Here is a 17,524-nt window from a genome sequence, read left to right as displayed (position 1 = left end):
GATTTCACTGTCCCCGCCCCCTCCCTGCGACCACTGCCATCACACTAAAACCCAGACTTCGTAACGTGACTGACTTGGCATTGACTTTTCCTCTCCATAGAATATGTGTATCCCTCTTGACCTGGTTCCTGTCTGTTCTTTAGTTCTTCCTCCATGTCATTTTCTCCAAAGACTCATATATTTAGTCCCCAGGTCCTGTTAGTGTGTCTCCTACAGGGTCCCATAGTTCCCTGTACTTCATCCTTCAGCGCATTTACTCCATTATATGGTCATCAGCGTGCCTTCATTAGACTGTAAACTTATTTACGTGTCTGTCCTCAGCATCTAGTACCATGCCCAGCACATAGGTTAATAATCAACATTAGTAATGGGTCCTTGCAATTTAAAAAGCATTATCACATGCAGAGTATCTCATTAGCCTTTCCAACAGCCCTGCAAAGTAGATGTTATTATAAGCAAAGAAAACAGAGGCATCAATAGATTGACGTTTTCTTGAGCAAACAAAGTAACAGGTGCTAGAAGTAGGACCGGGAATAACAGGGACCATGGGTGAATTCTGCTAATCTGGAAAAAAGAGAAGCCAGCTACTTTGTCACATGTACTCTGCATACTTTTGTCATGTTTGCAAAAAGCCTATCATTTCTGATATCATCATGAAAGCATGTGAAAACTATTTAACCTGTTCTGTTCAGGTTTACCTTATGTTAAGAAGGCACTGTTCTATTTCAGAGTGAATTTTCTTCATTTAGCATTCATAAAACCAAAATCTTACTACAAAATAGGGCTTTAGGTAGTCACCTTTAGAGGGTATTGACTAAAATTTCAAGTTCAGCTTGTGATTCATTCAAAGCTAATTGTTAATTGAGGGTGTTTCTCCTCAACTAACGTCATAATCAGGTTCCAACCCTCACATCTCAGATGAATGCACCAAAGGAATGAACTCTAATATGGGTCCTTCCTGAAGGCAGATGACTGTAAGGTGGCTTTTCACATTGTTTACCTGGGGTGGTGTTTTATACCTTTAGTAATTTTTTTTTTTTTTTGGATAAATAACTTTGTTGCTTTTCTTCCTGTTGTTCAGTTGCTAAGTCATGCACAACTCTTTGTGAGCCCGTGGACTGTAGCACGCCAGGCTCCTCCGTCTTCCGCTCTCTCTGGGAGTTTACTCAAATTCGAGTCATTTGAGTTGGTGTTGTTATCTAACCATCTCATCCTCTGCTGCACCTTTTTCTTGTTGCCTTCAACCTTTCCCAGCATTAGAGTCTTTTCCAGTCAGTTGGCTCTTTGCATTAGGTAGCTAAAGTATTGGAACCTCGGCTTCAGCCTCAGTCCTTCCAACGAACACCCAGGACTGATCTCCTTTAGGACGGACTGGTCGAGTCTCCTTGCAGTCCAAGGGACTCTCAAGAGTCTTCTCCAACACCGAAGTTCAAAAGCATCAATTCTTAGGCACTAAGCCTTCGTTATGGTCCAGCTTTCACATCTGTACATGACTCCTGGAAAAACCATAGCTTTGGCTAGAGGGACCTTTTGTCAGCAAAGTGATGTCTCTGCTTGTTAATAAACTGTCTAGGTTTTTAAATTATACAACTTATATAATGTAATAAATTTTTAACTTACATTGTTTTGAAAAAGGTAAAACTCTAAAGTTTTGTGTGGCCTTTCATATTTCCAATGAAGTGTTTCTATTATTGAGAATATTTGTCTTTGAGTTACAAGGCTCTTTGAGTTACAGCATTGTGTTCATAACAAAATAAAGCTAGACTTAATGGGGGAAGCTAGAAGTCCCAGGCTCAGGGTGTAGTGTAAATTTGGTCTTGGATTTTAGTGACTACTGTTCTATACTTCCTATGTGAAGTTATTCTGCCCAGTAAAATAATAGTTTTTTGGAAAGAGTGTTGTTGTTCTCGGGTGTGATTTATCTGTGTGTACTTTCTTCCCACCAAACAGGTTGATGTCCGAAAATCTACCCCCTCTATGGTTGATCGGCTTCAGAGGCAGATAATCATAGCTGACTGTCAAGTTTACCTGGCTGTGCTCTCGTTTGTAAAGCAAGAGTTGTCAGGTATGCTAAAGCATTGTTTTTAACAGTTTTTGATATTCAGTGGACACAATTGGTAATACCCCACACTTTTTTTTTTTTTTTTTAGAACACCTTGTATTTCAGTCTTTGAAAACATGTGGCACCTGTTTGGGGCATGATTTTGATTTATTACTTGAGAAATTGATACCATGAGTGCTTAATGTGTATTTAGTGGAATAGTTTTAGTTCCAAAATCTTTTTCATCCTCTTGTCTGCAGATAGTCTGTCATACTTAGAGATATTACCTGTGCCTTAGATAGAGTAATAAATTGATAGGTTTTTTTGGTGTGTGGGTGGGAATCAAGCTGTGATAATCACCCTTTAAAGTGAAATATAACCAGTTTGTTTCTCAGAAAATTGTTACTGAAAGCCTGAGTGTGTGCTAAAGATTTCCTAACATACCTGAATGACTAACATTTTAACAACCCTTAATGAGGAGTATAAACCGATTCTTGTTTAGTTTGCCCAAGACAAATTTTGTACAAGGATTTTGTAGCTTTGATACCTTGAGTGGTGTAGATTGGAGTGGAGACTCTCAAGAGTTCACTGGAAGATTAACTTTGATACTACTTCTTCCTCTTATGTGGTTTTATATCTCTGCTGCTGATGGCAGATATCTGCCCCTTAGGTAGCTAGGGTCTACTTGAAAAAAATGAGTGTTCAATAAGGAAATCAACTATAAATCACAATGAGAAAAGCATTTTCTTCCAACCAAAGTGAAGAAGGGTTTGTTGCTGCTAAGTCATGACATGCACTTTTCTTGATCTGGACTACTGACAGCCAGTTTCCTTTTCTTTCTTCTCTGTCTCCATCTCATGCTTGAAGATGATTTGTTTCTCTTTGGCTCAAGTAAAAAGTAGGATTTAACTTTTATTGTGATCTCCTAAATGTGGACTTTCTAGAAATGACCTTTGTGGGCTTAAGAAAATATTCAGAACCTAAAAGTTGACAGCTCTTTTATTCAGTAGGAATTTTTAGGCCTTCAAGCCGAGGAGACAGTGTCTCAAGTAATTCTGAGAAAACTGCTCCAAGGAGTTGAAGGAGGAGCCAGGTTATACAGAAGTTTTGCAACAAAGAGCAGGTAGTCTGAACATCAAAAAATGATTGTTGATTAAAGGAAACCAGATAACCCAAGTTAAGGGATTTAACGCTTTTCTATATATGAGAAGATGCAAGGGTCTGGGCTCACTGAAATCATTCTGTTGATATGCACCTCGGCTGTCTGGGGCCAGTATCCTGTTTTCACCTCCTGAGCTTCCTCAGGGCTCACTGTATTGAGTGGCTGCCGTCTGATGACTGCTAGAGGGCAGGTATTCTTTTCTTCCTGAGTTTCCTCAGGACTCACCAGCTTACCATTTGTGATGGGGAGGCAGGGAGGCTGGGGAGGGGGACAGGCTCTTCCATGCCACCCAAGGAAGGAATCTGCACCGTTACTTGGAGGTGATGCTGCAGAACAGCCAAGTGTCTGAAGTCCAGGTGTAATAGGGTTTAGCCAAGAGCACTCCAGTGGTGTCATAGAGACTGCCAGTGGTAGTTCAGGAATGTGGTAGAGGATTTGACACCACACGTGGGATAAGTTGGATTCAGATGATGCTTGCATTTATTCGTTCAGCTGATAATAGATGCTAATTGGAAAAGACCCTGATACTGGGAAAGAATGAAGGCAAAAGGAGAAGGGGTCAGCAGAGGATGAGATGTTTACATAGCATCACTGATTCAATGGACATGAGTTTGAGTAAAGTCCAAGAGATAGTGAAGGACAGGGAAGCTTGGGGTGCTGCAGTCAATGGGGTCACAGAGACAGACACGACTGAGCAACTGAAAAACAGCAAAGATGCTACACCCTCACTACTGCGTGATTGACTCTATTTAATGAACAAAATAATACATGGTTCTTGCCATCCAGCTAGTAAAGTGAAAGTGTTAGTCACTCAGTCGTGTCTGACTCTGTGCGACCCCATGGACAATAGTCACTAGGCTCCTCTGTCCATGGAATTCTCCAGGCAAGAATATTGGAGTGGGTAGCCATTCCCTTCTCTAGGGATCTTCCTGACCCAGGGATTGAACCAGGGTCTCCTGCATTGCAGGCAAATTCTGTACCATCTGAGCTACCCAGGGAGCCCCAAAACAGGCCTCAAATAAGGAATTTAAGCCATGTGAAGAAAAACAAGTTGTCATGGTAGATAATAGTTTGTATGGTTTTTTTTTCAAGTCATTCTTCAATATCTTTATTATTAGTGTAGGAAAACTATTTCGAATGCTTATTTTTTTCATGTTTTCTCCCCTTATCTTTATAGCATATATAAAAGGTGGGTGGATCCTTAGGAAAGCCTGGAAGATTTACAATAAATGCTATCTGGACATCAACGCCCTTCAGGAGCTGTATCAGAAGAAGCTAAGAGAGGAACGTTTGACTTCTGACGCTGCAAATGATAACCACATTGTGGCTGAAGGGGTGTCTGAGGAGTCTCTGAACAGACTGAAAGGTGCTGTGAGCTTTGGATACGGCCTTTTTCACCTTTGCATATCCATGGTGCCCCCAAACCTGCTCAAAATCATCAACCTGCTGGGTTTTCCTGGAGACCGCCTGCAGGGGCTTTCTTCACTGATGTATGCAAGCGAAAGTAAGGACATGAAGGCCCCTTTAGCTACGTGAGTAGCTATATTGCAATGCTTTGGTAGATAATGTAGTTGAAAGTACGTAAGCGACAATCAAAACCTTTATAGGAAACTGCAGGTAAAATAAATGCTTGGTTGGTTGACCATTGCCATGCCTTTTATGTTTCAATGGATGCCAAGGACCGTGTTTTGGTGATGTTTAGGAGTTAACGTTGGGAAACAGGGAGAAGGAAATGGCAGCCCACTCCACTATTCTTGCCTGGAGAATTCCATGGACAGAGGAGCCTGGCGGGCTACAGTCCATGGGGTCGCAAAGAGTCAGACACGAGTGAGTGACTAACTTTCTTTTGAAGAACAGAGCACTGTTCTTAAGTCTCATGAGTCCTGTATTTGATTTTTATTTACTCATTTTTTAATTTTGTGGAAAGTCCCTCTTCTTCACCATTTTCTTTAAAAAAAAATTTTTTTTTTTGATGAGTCTTGTATTTTAAACAGGCAAAATAATCATGATTTATAAGCATTTAAAAGCAGTAACCCTGACCAGTCACTGAGATTCATAATCCTGATTTTGGACTTCAGAGGATATAAATTTCATAAGGCTGTTCTGTGATTCTGAAATCTCTCTTCTTATATCCTCATGTTGGATAATTTTTCTTGATGACTCTAGTTGGTCCGTTGGTCTCTTACTGTGGCCTGGACAGCCTGTGCTGTTCAACTAAATTGAGTTATATTATATTGTTCAGACTTAAATGATAATTATTTAAACAGAAAAATGTGAAGAAGCTGATATAACCATCCAGAGCAAGGATTTATCCATTTCATCATCAATTAAAAATGGTGTGATTTTTTTTTTCCCCCCAAATCTGGTAAATGTCACTGACTCTATGGACATGAGTTTGAGTAAGCTTCGGGAGTTGGTGATGGACAGGGAAGCCTGGTGTGCTGCAGTCCATGGGGTCACAGAGAGTTGGACATGACTGCGTGACTGAACTGAACTAAAATATCTACTACTATTTGCAATTTGAGTAATTTTATGAAATACTGTTTGTGCTTTGATATTGCAGCACTTATCAGAATTTTTCCAAAAGATGTTGATATCACAGAGAACCTTAGTGAGCTGGGTTTCTGCTTATGTCAGTATTGAGGAATTTGGATGTTAACTCCTAATTGTTTGGTAGTGACTATAGAAAGGTCATTAATTTTTCATTGTAAAAATATTCATGCCTTCCCAAACTCATTATATTATACTAACAGTGGTCCTTCGTTAATTTGACTTAGCAGGTTTATAACTTGTGATAATGTCTTTTTTTAATAACATTTTCTGAGAAAGGAATGAATTGAATTAAAAATAATGTAAATTAGTCTGATCTCCAGAAAAGGATCAAATTTATGCACATTGGAAGCATGTATTTACATAAAAATATTTGTTGTGTTGGTTACACGGTTTTTGTCTTTTAAAGCCGATCCCAGTGACTCTATTTTGTTTACCTAGTTTAACATGGCCTTTTTCTTGAAAGGGACGAGTTTGAAGTGAGACAATTTTAAGTAACTTATTTGTTTGGTTTTCAAAAGCTAGAGAAAGGGCCTTTCTTCTGTTCCTGTAACTTATTTTTACTTAATTTTGTGTAATTTTGCTTATGGTCCCTGTATTTAAATTCAGGGCGTGAGGCTTACTTACAGTCTAACTTTTGTGAACACAAGAGAGAACAAATGCTTTCCTTTTGAAAAAAGTAACGTGGAAAGTAATTATAAGGGGACAGTAAATTCATGATCACCAGTCACCATTTCTAATTTATGCATTGATGAGTACGGAGTAGGATTCAGAGATTTACGTTAATGATGCCTTCAGCAATCCATCTAGAAGCCTCAGAAGAACTGCATTCTTCTGGCACCTTTTTCTCTCCCCTGGTGGGAGTATGCTGATTTATACATTGTGCTCAAAAGTGGTGGTTTTCCAAATATGAATCAAAATAACATGGGGAAAGATACAGATTTTTACTTACTCAGGGACTGCCTAGCGAGTTTTCTGGAAGGAGTGTGTATGGGAGGAGCACAGGCTGATTATTTTCAAGATTGGAAACACTGTCAGCAGAGTCCGCCTCTCTCATGGGTTCTGTCCCTCCTCTTCAGATTAGCGCTGCTCTGGTATCATACCGTGGTCCGCCCATTTTTTGCCTTGGATGGAAGTGATAACAAAGCCGGCCTGGATGAAGCGAAGGAAATTCTCCTCAAAAAAGAAGCTGCTTATCCAAACTCTTCCCTCTTTATGTTTTTCAAGGGACGCATACAACGACTAGAGGTACTGTGCCTTCTCCAGCTTTTTTTTAAAATAAAGCCTCTTGCTTGAATCTATAATTCTCATTTGGAAGGGGGCTAGCTCATAAGGAGCCCGAATGTCACAGGGCTGACATTCTGTGCCTTGCATTCGTCATTGCCGTGGGAGCCTCTTCAAGGAACCCGGAGTGTTTATTCAGTTACCTTCTGTTCACAGCTATGGGTGAAGCAGGGTCGGGGTCCCTCAGAGGTGAGACAAGATGCTGTGCCCTGAGTTGAAGACACGGGAGCCCTTGCGAATGTCTTAGTTAAAACAAAATACGAGGTTGGCTAAAACATTTGTTCGGGTTTTCCCAGAAGATGTTATGTGAAAAACCCGAACAAGCTTTTTGACCAACCCAATATGATTTTTTTCCTTCTCTGGAGTTACCGATAATCTATTTCCAAATGTTCGTCCCGGCTGACAGTTGATTCATGCTCATGTTATTGCCTGAAATGTCAAGGACAGCAAAGACTCTGAAACAGTAGTAGCCCGTATTACTTTTTCATGCTCTTCATGTGGCTAGGTCCCATGCCAGGGGCTTTCACACACACCATCCCATTTAATCCTCAGAACAAGCCCACGACGGAGAGAATGATCCCCTGCATTTTACAGGGAAGGTCAACAGGGGTCTGAACAGGCTTCACGTGACCTCGGAGCTCACCCAGCGAGCAAGGCTAGGCTATGTCATTCCAGAAACACAACATACCCTCGCTTTTGAGGGGTTCTGCTTCTCTCTGCACCTTTTTTTTTTTTTTTTTTTGTGGCTTCTAGGTGGCTCAGTGATAAAGAATCTGCCTGCTAATGCAGGAGATGTAAGAGACACAGGTTCAGTCTCTGGGTTGGGAAGATCCACTGGAGAAGGAAATGGCAACCCACTGGAGAACATGGGCAGAGGAGCCTGGTGCGCTACAGTTCATGGGGTTGCAAAGAGTCAGACATAACTGAGTATGTCTGAGTACAATTAGTATGTGGACCTAATTGTACAGAATCCTCTATAGGAAGAACTATACCATCTCAATGCCTGCCTACCAATACCTGCACCTCTTTTTTTAATGTCAGCTTGCTTGAGGGCACAGGGATCTGAAGAAAAATGAAAATCTTTTTTAAGAATGTATTTATTTTTAACTGAAGGATAATTGCTGTACAGTGCTGTGTTGGTCTCTGCCATACAACAACGTGAATCAGCCATAGGTATCCACATGTTTCCTCCCTCCTGAACCTCCCTCCCACCTCCCACCACATCCCACCGCTCTAGGTCATCACAGAGCACCAAGCTGAACTCCTTGTGTCATATACCAGCTTCCCACTAGCTGTCTGTTTTACATACGGTAATGTATATATTTCAGTGCCAGTCTCTCAAAGTCTCTCTCTGCTGCACTGCATCCATAAGTCTGCTCTCTATGTCCGAGTCTCTATTCCTGCCCTGCAAATAGGTTCATCAGTATCATTTTTCTGGATTCCATATATATGTAATTGATATGATATTTGCTTGTCTGATTTCACTCGGTGTAACATCCACCTCACTAGAACTGACTCACATGAATTCCTTTTTATGACTGAGTACTATTCCATTGTATTTATGTATCACAACTTCTTTATCCATTCATCTGTCAGTGGACATCTAGGTTGCTTCCATGTCCTGGCTATTGTAAATAGTGCTGCAGTGAACATTGGGGTACATGTATCTTCTTTAATTATGGTAAAATGAAAATCTTTATAAGAACTGAATCACGCAAGTGAAAGAAGGTGACTGTTAACACAGTGTTCCACCCACATGTTCCACCCACATGCTCACTAGCAGCTCACTAGTGCATCCGTATGAGGTGTAATAACCTTTACCCTCAGTTAACCAAGTGTCCACAACATAATCCATGCTAGAAGTCAGCCCCCTTACCCCCAAAAAAATCCCGCACATGATGGGAATATGGTTGCCTAGGAGTGTTTTCATAAGCACAGGGAGTGATTCTTTCACTAATTTCTTGTTGGCAGTGGAGTGTATGTTACTTCCCCAATAATATCTCTCCTCCATGAAGTGTCTTCTTAAATCCAAGGACACCTTACGTTTATATATGGAATCATATTCTAAAGATTATACTAATAATTTACAACTGAAACAACACTGAAAGCTCCCCAGGATAAGACTCATGTAAACCCATGTCCAAGTCATTTTTCTTCTCATTACTTTGACACCATTTTTGTTTCAAGTCAGGCTCATGAGCCTTCAGTGACAATTCTCTTCTTTTGCTTTCTTAAAAATGTACTTTTGATCAGCCTCCTGTGTGATCCAGTCTGCTGTTAGTGAATTGTTCTTTCAAGCTCAGGGTTAGGGCCCTATAAGTGGGGAAGGATGTCCAGGCTATTCAAGTTCCCATACTCCCTTGGGTTTGTGCAGGGGGAAATAAGCCTGTAGAAGGAAATTTTTAATTGATTCAGCCTTCTTACTTCAGTGGCCATTTCTGAAATGAAGAAAGCTGGGTACAGGGTAAATGCTTTCTTGGGTGCATGATGCCTTTCCTTTAAGAAATTGACATGGACCTTCTCAATAACTCTGAACATGACAATACTAGGTTTAGTGTTCAAAGGACACTTGCCCAGTGTGGGTGAGAGCCTGCAGTTGTGTGCACCACGGCAACGAGGCCAGGCGTTAGGCATGTCTAGATCTCTCTTGGTCAGTGGATGCCCTTCCTTCTCTCCCTTGATCAATGAGTGCTCTAAACTGGGTTTTGAAACTGCTAAATAGAAATGCAAAAGTCAGGATTTATGTTTCATTACGCTTTCTGTAAGACTCTGATGCTGGGAAGGATTGAAGGCGGGAGGAGAAGGGGACGACAGAGGATGAGATGGTTGGATGGTATCACGGACTCAATGGACATGATTTTGATTTTGAGTAAGCTCCAGGAGTTGGTGATGGACAGGGAGGCCTGGCGTGCTGCAGTCCATGGGGTCACAAAGAGTTGAACACGACTGAGCGACTGAACTGACTCTTCCCATTTTCATTAATTTCTCAGCTGGCGCTCTGGGACAACCCAGAGGGATAGGGTGGGGAGGGAGGTGGGAGGGGGGTTTAGGATGGTGGGACACATGTACACCCCTGGCTGACACATGTTAATGTACGGCAAAACCCACCACAATATTGTAAAGTAATTAGCCTCCAATTAAAATAAATAAGTTAATTTAAAAAAACAATGCTTATCTTGTAGTGAAAACTAGTAACTTTTTTTATATTAAAAAAACCTTTTATTTTAGAAAACAATTATTTATATTTATTTGGCTTCCTTAGGTCTTAGTTGTGGCACATAGGAAGCAGGATCTTCGTTGAGTCATGTGGCTTTGTCTTTCATTGCAGCTCACGGGCTCCAGAGCACGTGGGTTCAGTAGTTGTATGCGTCAGCTTAGTTGCTCCCTGGCATGTGGGATTTTAGTTCCCTGACCAGGGATTGAACCCACATCCTGTCTATTGCAAGGTGGGTTCCTAACCACTGGACCACCAAGGAAATCCCTAATAACTTCTTTTCCCCTAAAAAACTCAATTTAGCGTGATTTTCAGTTCAATTCAGTTCAGTTGCTCAGTCGTGTCCTACTCTTTGTGACCCTATGAATCACAGCACGCCAGGCCTCCCTGTCCATCACCAACTCCTGGAGTTCACTCAAACTCATGTCCATCGAGTCAGTGATGCCATCCAACCATCTCATCCTCTGTCGTCCCCTTCTCCTCCTGCCCCCAATCCCTCCCAGCATCAGGGTCTTTTCCAATGAGTCAACTCTTCACATGAGGTGGCCAAGGTATTGGAGTTTCAGCTTTAGCATCAGTTCCTCCAATGAACACCCAGGACTGATCTCCTTTAGGATGGACTGGTTGGATCTCCTTGCAGTCCAAGGGACTCTCAAGAGTCTTCTCCAACATCACAGTTCAAAAGCATCAATTCTTCAGCGCTCAGGTTTCTTCACAGTCCAACTCTCACATCCACATATGACCACTGGAAAAACCATAGCCTTGACTAGATGGACTTTTGTTGGCAAAGTAATATCTCTGCTTTTCAATATGCTATCTAGGTTGGTCACAACTTTCTTTCCAAGGAGTATGCGTCTTTTAATTTCATGGCTGCAATCACCATCTGCAGTGATTTTGGACCCCCCAAAATAAAGTCTAACACTGTTTCCACCGTTTCCCCATCTATCTGACATGAAGTGACGGGACCAGATTTGTTTTCTGAATGTTGAGCATTACAGCCAACTTTTTCACTCTCCACTTTCACTTTCATCAAGAGGCTTTTTAGTTCCTCTTCACTTTCTGCCATAAGGGTGGTGTCATCTGCATATCTGAGGTTATTGAGATTTCTCCCGGCAGTCTTGAGTCCAGCTTGTGTTTCTTCCAGTCCAGCGTTTCTCATAATGTACTCTGCATAGAAGTTAAACAAGCAGGGTGACAATATACAGCCTTGATGTACTCCTTTTCCTATTTGGAACCAGTCTGTTGTTCCATGTCCAGTTCTAACTGTTGCTTCCTGACCTGCATATAGGTTTCTCAAGAGGCAGGTCAGGTGGTCTGGTATTCCCATCTCTTTCAGAATTTTCCACAGTTTATTGTGATCCACACAGTCAAAGGCTTTGGCATGGTCAATAAAGCAGAAATAGATGTTTTTCTGGAACTCTCTTGCTTTTTCCATGATCCAGCAGATGTTGGCAATTTGATCTCTGGTTCCTCTGCCTTTTCTAAAACCAGCTTGAACATCTGGATGGGAGAGTCATGGTGGAGAGATCTGACAGAATGTGGTCCCCTGGAGAAGGGAATGGCAAATCACTTCAGTTTTCTTGCCTTGAGAACCCCATGAACAGTATGAAAAGGCAAAAATGATAAGATACTGAAAGGGGAACTCCCCGGGTTGGTAGGTGCCCAGTATACTACAGGAGATCAGTGGAGAAATAACTCCAGAAAGAATGAAGGGATGGAGCCAAAGCAAACACAATACCCAGTTGTGGATGTGACTGGTGATAGAAGCAAGGTCCGATGCTGTAAAGAGCAATATTGCATAGGAACCTGGAATGTTAGGTCCATGAATCAAGGCAAATTGGAAGTGGTCAAACAGGAGATGGCAAGAGTGAATGTCGACATTCTAGGAATCAGTGAACTAAAATGGACTGGAATGGGTGAATTTAACTCAGATGACCATTATATCAACTACTGTAGGCAGGAATCCCTTAGAAGAAATGGAGTAGCCATCATAGTCAACAAAACAAAAGAGTCCAAAATGCAGTACTTGGATGCAATCTCAAAAACGACAGAATGATCTCTGTTCATTTCCAATCAAACCATTCAATATCACAGTAATCCAAGCCTATGCCCCAACCAGTAATGCTGAAAAAGCTGAAGTTGAACAGTTCTATGAAGACCTACAAGACCTTTTAGAACTAACACCCAAAAAAGATGTCCTTTTCATTATAGGGGACTGGAATGCAAAAGTAGGAAGTCAAGAAACACCTGGAGTAACAGGCAAATTTGGCCTTGGACTACGGAATGAAGCAGGGTAAAGGCTAGTAGAGTTTTGCGAAGAGAACACACTGCTCATAGCGAACACTGTCTTCCAACAACACAAGAGAAGACTCTACACATTGACATCACCAGATGGTCAACACCAAAATCAGATTGATTATATTCTTTGCAGCCAAAGATGGAGAAACTCTAAACAGTTGGCAAAAACAAGACCGGAAACTGACTGTGGCTCAGATCATGAACTCCTTATTGCCAAATTTAGACTTAAATTGAAGAAAGTGGGGAAAACCACTAGACCATTCAGGTATGACCTAAATCAAATCCCTTATGATTATACAGTGAAAGTGAGAAATAGATTTAAGGGACTAGATCTGATAGAGTGCCTGATGAACTATGGACAGAGGTTCATGACATTGTACAGGAGACAGGGATCAAGACCATCCCCATGGAAAAGAAATGCAAAAAAGCAGAATGGCTGTCTGAGGAGGGCTTACAAATAGCATGATTTTACCTTGTCCACAAATCATCTTTTGTAGGGACTGAGTGAAAACTAACTTTGAGTGCTCACTCATTGTCATTGGGTTGGTTCTAGAAATGAGGAAGGCACAGCATCATCAAAGGATGATGATTTGGGAAGGCACACAGTCACCATGATAGCCCTCAGTCTCTTTCACAGTAGGTCATTGGGATCTGAGTACCGGTGGTAGACTTTAGAGCTGCTTTGTCATGGAGCAGTTTGCTTATCCAGCTGATACTTGGTTTTAAGGAAAAAACACTGAAAGGTCCGTTTCTGCTCTTGATTAGTGAGCTGAAGCCTCAGGGTCAAGTGAAATGTGATTGTTTCTGTTTGGCTCTTCCTGAAGGCTTACAGGATAAGCGAATTTTAAGGCTAACTTGAGATATTATTGGCATTATCTTCATGGCATCCAGACACTGGTGTTTCATTAATCTTCCCAAATGGTCATGTAGCTAGGTATCAGATGGTGGCATCCTTCATTTACTGATGAATTGCTCAGAGAGGATGTGACATAGCTCTTCTCAGACGCTTATTGCAAGGCCTTTAAGCTCCCAAGTCAGTTTATGAAAACTCATAGCGTTCAGTTGACGAATTTGCTTGCAGAAAATCTTTTTTTCTTTTCAGTGCGCATTTAGGTTAGAGATAGGGCCTCTTGAGATCTTTTTTTTTTTTTTTTAGGCTTTTTTTTTTTTAATTGGAAGATAGTTGCTTTACAATGTTGTGTTGGTTTCTGCCATACAACAACATGAATCAGCCACAGGTACACGTATGTCCCCTCCCTCTGGAACCTCCCTCCCACCCCACACCCTTGCGGTCTTTTTATCCACGAGCTCCTAGGGAACATGGTCTGGGGGCTCCTAATTTTGGCAAGTGGATCATGTGACCTGGACTTCGCTTCTTTGGTGACTCAGAACTTCCCGTTGTTTGAACAGCTGCTTCTGTGCCAGCTTGCTTTTGTCCAGGATGACCGACTCAACCCCAGCTGATAAGTGTTCATTTTCCTTTATGATTTTTGCAAATCAAGTGCAGGTACCTACTCTCTAAGTTTCGTGAACAACCTTTGACATAGTTTGCCCTTCATTGTTTGGGACAGTTTGAAATCCATGGGGAGGGTGATCTTGAGCACATCCACCCCATCCCACCACTCGCATAGCCCTTGTGGCCGTGTCTTCATTATTCCATGTTGTCATGGTCTAACTCGTCACAGCAGTGAAGTTCCGCACCATCAGTGGTTCGTGGGGTCCTTATGCATCTTCAGGACGCCAAGCTCCTCTGCTCTTTGGGAGTCTGGGCCAGGTTGCAAGAAGAGTTTTCTTTCTTTGCCACCTTGGCTTCTCCCCACTGCGTGTCTACAGTACCCCCACCTCCAGCCTCCTCCACCCTCTTGTCTTATCCTCCTTACCTGTCCTGTCTCTAGGCTTCTTCCATGTGACTTAGCATGTAGCCATGAAGAATATATGGGTTCACACAGTACTTGGCGTGTGATAAACATTATTCAGGTAGTGGAGTGATGGTGGTTGTTATTGAGTGTTTAAGCCTGGGAAGTCATGTTACCAAATTTGCTCTCTTTTTAGGAGAAAGAACTCGCTTTGGTATTGAGAGCTATCAATTGAGCTAGGCCTGGGATGGGCAAAATGAGTGTGGAAGACTTAGAGCTACTGCACAGTACCCGCATTTACTTTTCCCTGAATTTCCATAATGCACACAGCTGTTAGGAAGTGGACCCAGGGGTTATATAGCAATCTCCATTTTAAAATATGAGCTAATGGTTATAATTTTGAATTTTATATATTTTTCATCCCCTTAAACTTATGTTAGTGATAAGTCCATTACCATCCAAGTGATTAATAAATATTTTTCTTGGTTATTTAAAATTATTAGGAACAAGTCTACATTTCAGTAAACTTCCTATTTCTCTCTAGTCCTTTTTTTTTTTTTAAACAATATGGATTGGCACAATTCCCCTCTCCTCCCTTTTAATAATCTACTTAGTATGTAATATACAGATACATGTATTTGGTTTTATGTATATATACACACCTTACATGGTGTGACTACTTAGTTATGAGACTTATTTTTTAATATTAGTCTTTCTCTCATTGCTCAAATATTTGAATGAATGACAGTTGATGGACATGTTCTAAAGAAGTTACTTAATGCAGTTTGGGAACATTTGTGAAACTGTCTTCCAAGCTTGCACCCATACTTTCTGTGTCCTGCATGCTGGCATGGAAAAACCACAGGTTTTGTTCTTCAGGAGCAGAAATGGATCTCCCACGAAACTGGCGCTCAGTGTGTTTTTATCGAATGGACTGATGAGTCTGTTGGCAGGAAGTCCGTTGATCAGGGTGAGTGATGGTGTTTCTTTAAGGGAGGAAGCTGGTTGTCAAGGACTGTCACCTTTTCTTGGTGGCACCTCAGCCTGTTTCTACAGCCAACACAGAAGGTGATGATGCAGGAAGGTCTCAACATTTGGTGTCAGGGTACCAACTCAGATACTGAAGTCCTGATGGGCTGGCTAAAGAAGCATGACTCTAAAGAAAGAAATAAATTTACAGGAACTGAAAAAGTAAGTGGGTGTCCATGAGGTCTGTGCTTGTTGCTGGAGGGCTGAGCCTCTGCACTCCCCGAGCTCAGGCGGGTGAGGTCTGTGCTGTGACAGCCCCTGATGATCACAAAGATGACGGCCTTGCTCCATGAGAACCAAGGGGGAGTGTGCACAGAGCCTCAAGGCAACAGCCTGCTCGGGTTTGTCCTCCTCCTGCCAGCCCTTGCTTCTCACAAAGCTGTGTGATAGGATGTGGTTTCTTTTCCCCATGAGCAGTGCCCACAGGGACAGCTTTGATGGTTGCCCTTGACTTTGTCACCCTGGCGCTCCATCGCCTTACTTTCTGTTACCTGTCCGGTTCTGTCTGCGTGAAAGGCCTTTATGCTTCTGCCCCATCATTCCGTCTCTGGACCTTCCTCCCACTCATTATTTCAGGCTGTAGTTCTTTCTCTCTGTACTTCTACTGATGACAGTTAATTGTTTAACTGGTGCTCCCCACAATAAACGAGAGGTCTGTGTTGCTTTTTTTAGCCCCTCAGCTCATGATTGTGGCAGGGACAGAAAAGTGAAGGTTGATCCCCTTGGTGATTAATTTATCAGACAGAGACAAGAGGCAGGAGGGCTGCGGGGGGCTTGGAACTTAGGGGCCAGAGCAGAAATGGCAAACCCAGGGGGGCCTGTGCCCAGGCACCCATCTCAGGGGCATATGACTAACCAGAGCTGTCGGGTGGCAGTGTTGATGAGCAAGCCTGCCTCTTGTATCTGAACAGCACGCCTTGCCAGCATGAGGTAATGTTGTTATTTATAGGATCAGGAAAAAGGCAATGCAGGAAGAGAAGTAATTCCCCAGGGTTCTATTAATTGTAGTCTTCTCTTCCGACCTACGTGGTTCTCGTTATGACTTCGGGCACCAGGAGGTACAGCAGCCGTTTATTCTTAGGACACAGAGTGAGAGATGGGTTTAATCTGATGTAGGAGGTGGAGGATCAGTTTGTCTTCACTTTCCAGTGCGATAAATCCAGTGTGTGGTTTAATGACTATTCACTGAAATGAGATGATGATAACTCAGATTGCTAATAGGTTAAATGCATTTGCTCTTCTTTTATCTCTACCGTTACAGGCCGTTGGGTTGAAAAGCCAGTAGAAGGTTAACACCGATTTATATCCCCAAGCTCACTAAGTGTGCATAAGAGGATGAGCTTTGCCTTGCTTACACGAGCCCTGGCCCTGAGGGCAGGGGTTAGAGGCAGGGTCTATTGTTAGGTGTCCTTGACAGCAATACCGCTAAACCGATTCCACGGCTCCGCGGCAATAATGCTGAGTCACGTGCAAGTGGGTTGTCACATCATGTCCTAATGCTTGCTACGTGACAGGGGGCGCCTCTCTGTAAAACACACACATAATAGTTTATTTTAAGATGTGAAGCAACTTCATAAAAATAGCCCAGCGATAATTAAGATGTTTTGCTTCAAGTTGGTTTGTGATGTTTAATGTATATATATGAAACTTCAGGCAGTTTTGCTTACAAATCTAGTGTTTATGTATTTGAAGATAGTTTTTATAGATAAGTGCTATGGAAACTGTGTAGATTTCCATGGTTACTAATTTGATTTTTCAATTGTTGGGATATTTGACAGTTATATACCTGTGATTTCCCAGCATTTCACTGTAATAGAAAAGACCATGTATTATCTTAGCATATTTTTACTTTTTATTTTCTTGAATTATTTCCTTAGGTTATAGCTTCAGTGGTGTCATTGTTTGAATCACAGTTCACACTTTGTAACTTTTACTGAACGATGAAAGATGATACTCGAGGAATAGTGAGTCAGTCTAATCCTTCATTAGTTTGTACATGGTTTCAGCAGCAGTGTCTCAAATATTACTGATAAGACCTTCTGTTTATGGATCAGAAGACTCCGTACTGCTAAGATGGCAATACTCCCTTG

The 17,524-nt window shown here is 41.9% G+C and overlaps 1 protein-coding gene across 3 annotated transcripts in view; it reads left to right on the top strand.

Moving 5' to 3' along the window:
- Positions 1-17,524, top strand: part of TTC39C (tetratricopeptide repeat domain 39C) — a 105,460-nt gene that overhangs the window by 50,107 nt on the left and 37,829 nt on the right. For 2 of the 3 annotated variants that reach the window (XM_003587769.6, XM_059881026.1), the window contains exons 4-6: positions 1,951-2,065; positions 4,381-4,735; positions 6,833-7,001. In XM_003587769.6, coding sequence (XP_003587817.2) covers positions 1,951-2,065; positions 4,381-4,735; positions 6,833-7,001 — 639 coding nt within the window. Of the gene's footprint in view, positions 1-1,950; positions 2,066-4,380; positions 4,736-6,832; positions 7,002-15,039; positions 15,376-17,524 lie in introns of those variants that run through there. The other variant, XM_010818798.4, reaches the window with a different exon arrangement.

Source organism: Bos taurus, chromosome 24 (genome assembly GCF_002263795.3).
Source record: "Bos taurus isolate L1 Dominette 01449 registration number 42190680 breed Hereford chromosome 24, ARS-UCD2.0, whole genome shotgun sequence".
Lineage (NCBI taxonomy): Eukaryota > Metazoa > Chordata > Mammalia > Artiodactyla > Bovidae > Bos > Bos taurus.
The sequence above is the reverse complement of the archived record's forward strand: the minus strand, read 5'-3'. Positions and strand labels throughout refer to the sequence as shown.